We start from the raw sequence: 8,591 nt of genomic DNA, 5'->3' as shown, positions 1-8,591 counted from the left end.
ATGATCAATTTTGATATACATTTTCTAGCAACTAGAGTTACGAGTTCAATTATCAACTTTAGAAGTGGAGATATTAGAAGTTGATAACTTTGTCAATTTAATCAATTAAGCTTTGAGAATGATTCATTATTCCCTTTATCTTGCACAACTTAAATTGGGTTCACATAATTGTTTTAATTGGTAATTAATTCATAAATTTGTTGCATAATGAACTTTATTTTATAGTTCATCAGCTACATTGAACAACCAATAAAATTATTGGAGCCAAATTTATACAATATATAGTTCAACAATCAAACTGATATATATTTTTCAAAGTGAACCTCCCCACATCGCTTTTTTTCCCATAACTTGGCCGTTTGAAGAAAAATATTTGAATTCTTAATAACTCTTGAAAACACCGATACGGTATTAATTAGTTTAGCTACAAACTCATAACCCCCTCACATAACCTAAAATAAGTCTAAAATCTCTTCTCCTCTTCACAAAATCCAAAAATATATATTTCTGATTTATTGGATTAGCAGCACATTATAACTATCTTGAAGATTAATGGCTTGTTTGGAAGTTTAGAGATGGAGGAGAGTAGAGGGGAGTAGAGGGGAGGGGAGTAGTAGGGAGGAGAGTATAGGAAAATGATTCCCCTCCACCTTGTTTGGATGTTTTTAAAATTAGTAAGGGGGAAGAGAGTAATTAGCCATTCCCCTTGTGTAATTTTGTTAATATAATAAGGGTAAATTAGGTAATTTACTTGGTCAATAGTTTATGTACTTTACTCTCCCTCCAAATCTCTCCAATTTGGAGGAATTAAAAATGGGGGGCTAGAGGGAGTTGAAACCCCTCCAAACCCCTCCCCCTCCTTCCTTAAAAAACTTCCAAACAAGGTAATTAGATTACTCTCTCTCCCTTTACTCTACTCTCTCTCGTTTTTTAAACATCCAAACAAGCCATAAAGCGCCTATAAATTTGGGAGAGAGAGAGAAAGACCACGCCCACAAGAGGAGTTAGAAATTTCAAGCGTGGAAGCGCGCGAAAGGTTTTCAAAATATAATAAAATCATCACGGAGATGTGACAACAAAGAAAAGAAACACCCAAAAAAAAAAAAAAAAAGCGTTTAGCGCCGCTGAAAACGGAATCATGTTGCTGGAGACGACGTCGTTTTGAATTCCATTCCAATTCTAAACATTAAATTGGATCCCTTTTTATTTCCCCTGCATTTTCTTCCACTCTCTAGAGTCTTTACGGTCCGTTTGTTTCCCGAGAAAATACTAGGAAAAATTGAAATCAAAACTCGGAAATCTCACAGCAACAGCTTGGACTGGACTTGAGATCAAATCTGTAAGATCTCTATTCCTCTTCTCTTTCCTTTCTATTTTACACTCCGATTCCTTCTGTACGTGTGTGCGCGAAAATATGTAACACCATTTGATGAATTCAGGTTTGAATCGCTTCGTGTTTGTGAGGCTACGGTTCTTTAACTAGAAAATTTTCTCTAAGGTAAATGTATTAAACCTGATTAATTTTATTTTTGCTCTAATTCATACATGTTTATACTATGTACCGTCACTTCCATGTTATATTATTTGAAATTTACTCTTCTGTGTTGTTTTTTTTTTTTTTAAAAAAATGTGTATATATATATATAGAGATAGATATATATATATATATATATATATATTTTTTATTGTTACAGTATTATTATTATTATATCTGTTACAAAGCCTATTGTAACACATACTGTGTAAGAACATGGTTGTAATGGTTTTGAATTTTGGCTGTCTATATTTGATTGAATTATATTCAGCAAAAGAAAAAAAAATGGGGAGATTTGATTGAATATAAACTCAAATTAAGTTTCTATGCTTAATTTGTTACTATGAAAAGATATCGGCATTATGCTAAGGAAAATTGAACATAGAAATCTTTTTTTTTCCCACTCAAATGAGTGATTTATCCTCCAAATACTTTTAGATTGACTGAGAAAAGTCATATGATATTGAATGTTTAGGTGATGAGTATGTCATTGTTCAGAAGCTGATTGAAGAAAAATGAGTATTTTGAGTGAGCATGATAAAGAGTTTACAATATTAGTATTCTATTTTATCCATCTAATATTTGCTTTATTAGTGTATGTTAATTTAGGCCATTAAATATAATGGTACTAATAAAAAAACACATGTGGGTAGAGTGTCTTTTTTTTTCTAAATCACAAGTAGATAAAATATCATTTTTATAAACGCAAGTGGTAAAAAAAAAACCAATTTTTCTCAAAGCATGTGATCTACATGTATAAGTTTTGATGTTAAATTCTAACATATAGTTACGCAATACAAGTGTCTGTTTAGGTACCCACAATTTCCTATTGCTTATTTGCATAGTGTTTATCAAAAGATATAATTTTTTGTAACTTTTATGTTAAATGTGTGACAAGAAGCTAAAAGTTAGATTATTTACAAAAATGCTGAGACAAAAAGCACAAAGCTTTGCCTTTTGCCTTTACCCAAAAGGGACTCAAAACTCAATTGGGTAAAGTTGGAGGCACTATCTTGTACATCAGTTGTATGTAACCAATGTTTCATAACATGGAGTCTGCAAGTGTGTGGTCCCCATTAGTTGTAAGACACCAGTTGCTTGCAGCCAATGTATAAGATAGTTCTCTTTAAAGTTGAGAATTTTTTAAACTATGGCTTGATAAGGGAAGCTTTCCCTTTACCACATGTTGCCAAAGTGAATTTATCCCTTAAAAACTAATTTTTAGGCTTCACTCTAGAAAAGCTGAAGCTCCTTCTTTTGTTTTGTGCACTAGCCTTTATGCCTTTATAACTTATTTTAATAAATGTCCTTGTTTCAATTAATTCTACCACTATTTAATCTACCTTGTTTCCTGAACTTTAAGGTAATTGTTAACAATGAAAACTTAGTTAAATTTACATCATCAACTACCCTAACCCAGATTCCAGAAACCAACCACACACTAGCTTACTTGGATTGTCAAGATTGTTTGAAATTTCACTGGAACAAGGGTAGAAGCAGTTGGCATCTGAAAGAGACTTGTTTATTGGTTAACTAATTAAGGATAATAATTGAAAGAAAGGATGAAGAGTCTTTATTCCGCAGAAGATTCTCATATTCATATTCAAGAGCATTATCAATGGTCATTGTGCCATCTTAAAACGGAACTTTATATTAATTGTAGAGCATCAAATTCATTAGGGCTTTGGTTGGTTTCATATGATAATTCCTTGTATTACTTTGAATCATTTGGCTATGAGCTATGAAAGTGTTGAAGTTACTATAAGTGTTAATTTCTGCATATTCTGCTACAAACTGCTAGCTGAATTATGCAAGGAATATTTAAGAGGGCTTACAAACACTTGAGCTTTTAAATAAGAACACTAAAAGAAGTCTAGAAATTCATAATTTAGCTTGCCGGGTCAACTTATATTTGTTGTTTAAGTTTTTTATGTAATGAGTTCTGTGACTTTTAAATGAGTCATATAACCACTAATAAGTCTTATGCTCCCTGCATAACAAGTATAAAATGATTAGATTAGATTTGAATTAGTGGTTTTTGATGACATCTTCGTTAGGATAACATTTTCTTTATCTTATCTAAAGATTTTTTAAAGTTGTATAGCAACTTTTCGGGGAATTATTTATTGAAATTCCATCCAACATTTGTAACTTCTTCTCTCCCTTTTTCTTAGGGATTTTTTTTTTTTTAAAAAAAATTTATGAGAAGATGATTCTCTTAGGAATTAAATGATGATGTTTTTACCAATTTAATAGTTAAATCTAGCTTTCTGATTTCATTTCATACGTTCTTATATTCTCTACATCATACACGGTTGCACCAGTAGATAAATGTGAACAGTACCTCTTTAACAGTATTGTACAGTACTCATAAACATATTCTTTTTCTTCCCCCCCAAATTTTTTTCTGTGTCACTAAACGAGTTCCACAAGAATCTATATTACCTCTCTTAATCTTCTAACAATGCCACTCAGCTCTAGGCTTTGCAAATTTTGGAGTAGCTATGTGAAGTGTAACGCAATACAATCTCTGACACAAAGTATTACTTGAACAAGTTCAACAACATGCTCTCTATCTCTCGTATACATTTGAGTATCTATAAATTTGAAATGTAAGGGCATATTATACAGAACAAAAAACGCTAACTCTAGATAGAACCAGCTTTATTGAAATTTGAAATGTAAGGGCATATAATACATTACATCCATAAACATACCAACCTCCTCATAGGAGATTTGATGAAGTTCTCTCTTCCTATCTGGAAAGTATAAACACACAAAACACAGACATATTCTTGCATGAGATGATTACAATGGTTTCAAAGGATGCAGGACTGGTTTAGCAACAAAAAGAAAGGACGCAGGACTGAATCAGAAAGCTTAAAGAAAACCCATACTTCACAGGTTAGATCCTCCTTGGGACACTATTACATATATGAACAAATTCTACCAAGTAAAATTATGATTAGCCACTTAGATATGCTGTCCCATAATCAGAACAGGGAAATAAATGATCACATGCGGGGAGAAACATCTTACTCTCTTCAGCCATGGTCCATGGTGATTCTGAATGGTATTGATCCCATGTTGGAAAATCCAAAGTAGGACAAGGAAAACTGCTACCTTCTTCAGTATAGCCATCATTACCAGGAATTAAGGTGTTCTTAATGTCTTTCCATATATCATCCATTGAGTACCCCTTTTCACCCCCTTGCTCTTCTTCAACCTGCTTTTCTGCTGAAGCTTTTATGTCAGGGCCCCCTGCGTCATGAAAGCTCTTCTCTCCAGTCTCTGTGAAGGGCAATGATTCCACAATAGGATTGCTTGGTGATGAGGAAGAGCAATTAGAAGATGATGGCGAGGGAGACATAGCCTGTTTTTCCTCTTGAGCCTTTTTCCTCATATGAGTTCTCCAATAATTCTTAATCTCGTTATCTGTACGCCCTGGTAATTTGCGGGCAATTCTTGACCATCTGTATTGGATCATGACTACATATTAATTGAATACTGGTATAGATATGTGAACAAGCAAGCTAGTAGTTATTGAGGAAAAAGAGTATAATCATCCTTATGTTCCAAAGCGCACAGAACTGAGGATTTACATGGATGGAAAAATATTCAACTACTAATTTTTAGGATGTTGGCAAACCTGTTTCCCCATTTGGAGTGAAGTTCCAGCACAAGGCGCTCTTCTTGGGGTGTCATCTTACCTTGTTTGAGACCAGGGTGTAAGTAATTAACCCAGCGTAACCTGCAACTTTTTCCTGTTCTGTTCAAACCTACAACAAAACCAGGTGGTTAAAGGAAGCTCTTTCCAATAGCCCCCTATATCCAAATAACCATACCTATTATTTGTCTCCCTCCACCTTCAAACCTGAAACCTTAGCTATAAAATCCCATCGTCGATCACCGAACAATCCTACAAAGCAGTTCAATTTGAAGTCCTCCTGTTCTGTCCATGGACCTCTTCGGATTCCCTCTTGCACCATTTTCATACTCTCTCTCTCTCTCTCTCTCTCTCTCTCTCTGTTTGTCTCTAAAGGGATCTTTCTTCACCTATTCAATGGCACGTGGACACCTAAATGTACTAATATATGTATATATATATATATATATACACCCAGTTTCCCTTGTGAAATAGTGTGATAAGTTTTGGTTAATATAATATGATGATGTTGCATCCTCACTGTAAATGTGGTGCCCGCATGCCTCATTTGGTGATAGGCACACTATGCATATGATGTCATCCATTACAATGAAATAATCAAAGTAAGAGATTGATCTGTTGATATGCGCTTCATAATCAGCCCTCCTTGTAACGATATGTACTTTTGTAAATTAAGCATTTCATACAAATAATGATCCTTTTTTAGACAGGTTATATTGTAGGTTAGATGGATTTGGATCGTACATCACGGTTAACATTAATTTGAATTACATATATTTTCATATAATAGAGCTCCTTGTGTTGTTTCCAGTAAGTTTGTGTATAGAAAATATAATGTGGATGGTTTTAATTAAAGTGGGAAAAAGTTAGCATTTTGGAGAAAATTCTTTAATAAGGAGCATTAGCTCAGGCTTGGTTGGATACAGGAGAATAAGTTAATGGAAGTCACTAGATCTTCTTCTCCCTCCATCCAATTTGAGGAAATGATGTTAGTGCCCTTGACTTTAGTAAAGGCCATAATTTAGGAGTTAGGGAAAAGAAAAAAGAAGATACGGACAAATCTCTAAAAAGAAGGGAATAGAATGGAACTATTAAGGAGCCTTACAAGTGACCTTTTCTTGTTTTTATTTTAAATGAGAAGATGGAATGAAATACTAATCCAACACATCTATTGTAATGATATTGTTAAATGCTAAGGAGGTCAAGTTCCTATCTAAGAAGGTTAGCACAATTTGGTTTCTTGCGTGCCCCCCAGCAATCTTAGTTTGGGAGGTGCTGCATTGCTTTATGCTCACTTTAAATAAAACAATTGAAGTTTGCAATGTAGAAACTACATAAAATTATCAGTTGTGGAGCAATATATCACTTTATTGCCTGTGCAAGATGATAAGGTTGTGTAATTAGATACGTCTCGCTCAAGCTCAAGTTCTAAAGAAGTTTGTTTTCATGGACCTATTATATAATTATTTTCGACTCTTGCTCTTGCAAGAATACGTGTACTTGTTTAGCTCAGAGAATATCCTCAAGCATATCTAATTATCGTTGAATAAGCTCATCTTATTGTATCAATTAGTAGTGTTGTCAAAGTGGCTGAAACTTATTGATAACTCCTTTAAACCTCTTCTTTCCATCCTTTATCCTTATAGGAAAAAAAGAAAAAAAGAAAAAAAGAAAAAGAAAAAAGAAAGAAGCCCAATCTGTTTGCCCTAAATGTATATGTAAAGCTCAATTATTAATTACTAATCTTTTCCATTATATTTTTTTTAGGTATTTATAATTTGGATATACTGCATATTTAATTCCCAGAATCTTTAGAAAGCCAGGATTTATTAAATCTCAAAATAAATTTGGTTCTAAAATTCTAGTTATGAAAGTGAAGAAGACGTGCAACATTTTTGTTTTTGTTTTTGTTTTTTTTTTGTTTTTTATTTATTTATTTTGCATCTATTCAATTTTCCAAAAAATTTAGTAAGAGCCAACTTATCAGGTCCCCCCCACCCCTCCACCTCCTTTTGTGTGTGCTTGCGTATGCTATGATAAAAAATGCAGGATAAAAGCAGCAATGATATGTTTACCAGTGAGAGTGGAATGCTAGTTGAGCTACAAGCCTACAATGGCTAACTTTGGTTAGAGCCATAGAATATTTACTTGTTTCGAGAATAATTCTTATCTTTTAGGGTTTAAGAAACATTATTGCTATTCCTTCTTGAAATTTAAATGAAATTACACAATCCATTATCGTTAAACTAGATTGTAAACCTTGCATACTTACTTAAGGGCACATTAATGCTTTATTTATTTTAAAGACAAAACTTAGATACAATACTTTATGTGCTGTTTCTTAGTTTCTCCACTTAAGATTGAACCATCTGGTTACTTAACACAAAAATACACTTTCATCCCATGAGGAAAAATTCACATGACAAAATCTTAAGAGGAGAATCTAAGAAACAGCATATAAATACTGTACTTAAATCTTGCTCTTATTTTAATATTTCTTGGGAAGAAATGTTTTGACTTTTTAGTGAAAAAAATTTTAGGGAAATGTTTTCCTATGTTTGGTTTCAACTTGGAAATACTCTTGATAAATTTTTTCCATATTTGGCTGGTACGGAATATAACTCAAGTCAACATATACCATTAGTCTCAAAACTTTAACCCATGGGTGATATTAGTACTTGAAGTTTAAAGTGATCGTTTTTAGTCTCTAACAAACTTTTAAGTGATCTCTTTTAGTCCCTAATATGTAGATTGGAGTGATGACATGCCAATTTTTAGTATGGTCACATCATCTAAGGGATTAAAAATAATCACTATAAACTTCAATTTTTCCATTGGAGATTCTTCATTTGTTTTTATGTCATTATCTAATTGTTTTGCTTGTGTATTGTCGATTGCTTTTTTAGATTTGGTAATAGTTTTTGTTTTTTGTTTTTTTATAAGTTCCATAGAGGCGTTCAGTCGGTGATTGTTTTCACTGTCAAGTTGATAACTGTGGACATAATCTCCATCATTCAAATTATCAATAAATACTCTATGTAATTATAAATTACTTTTTTTTAGAATCATAATTTTGAATTACTTTTGGGGGGTTCTAAATAGTAAGAATTTTTACTAAAATAGATTTTCATTTGTAGTATAATTAGCTTAATATTTTAATTTAACTGTAGTATGATAACTTGATAAGGACTATTTTGTTTGTTGGGAAAAAATATATGAAAAAATGTAGTTTGTTACCACGTGATGTTAGGTATTGTGATGCAATGAACGTTGTTAATGTTTATTGCAATTTTTTTGGTTAAAGTATTAAAATTCAGTCATAATGAAAATCTATGTAAAAGGCTTATCTAATTTTTGAAAACATGGTGTTATCATTTACTTTTTTGTTGA

The 8,591-nt window shown here is 32.5% G+C and overlaps 1 protein-coding gene across 1 annotated transcript; it reads right to left on the bottom strand.

The window, feature by feature from the left end:
* Positions 1-4,177: 4,177 nt before the first annotated feature.
* On the bottom strand, positions 4,178-5,618 carry LOC112002135 (transcription factor MYB59). Its single transcript, XM_024034296.2, has 3 exons — positions 5,409-5,618; positions 5,184-5,313; positions 4,178-5,007 (listed from the first exon to the last, which is right to left on the bottom strand). The coding sequence occupies exons 1-3, from the start codon at positions 5,527-5,529 to the stop codon at positions 4,500-4,502; spliced, it is 759 nt and encodes a 252-aa protein (XP_023890064.1). The 5' UTR covers positions 5,530-5,618; the 3' UTR covers positions 4,178-4,499.
* Positions 5,619-8,591: the final 2,973 nt, after the last annotated feature.

This window comes from Quercus suber, unplaced genomic scaffold (genome assembly GCF_002906115.3).
Source record: "Quercus suber isolate HL8 unplaced genomic scaffold, Cork oak 2.0 scaffold_25, whole genome shotgun sequence".
Lineage (NCBI taxonomy): Eukaryota > Viridiplantae > Streptophyta > Magnoliopsida > Fagales > Fagaceae > Quercus > Quercus suber.
Note: the sequence above shows the minus strand (reverse complement) of the source record. Positions and strands in the feature narration are given on the sequence as shown.

Bases quoted from the DNA above. Each gene is read 5' to 3' on its own strand.
- LOC112002135 (XM_024034296.2), bottom strand. From the start codon at position 5,529: ATGAAAATGGTGCAAGAGGGAATCCGAAGAGGTCCATGGACAGAACAG. The intron at 5,314-5,408 runs GTTTGAAGGTGG...GTTTTGTTGTAG, and splicing joins TTTTATAGCTAAGGTTTCAG to GTTTGAACAGAACAGGAAAA. The intron at 5,008-5,183 runs GTTTGCCAACAT...GATCCAATACAG, and splicing joins CACTCCAAATGGGGAAACAG to ATGGTCAAGAATTGCCCGCA.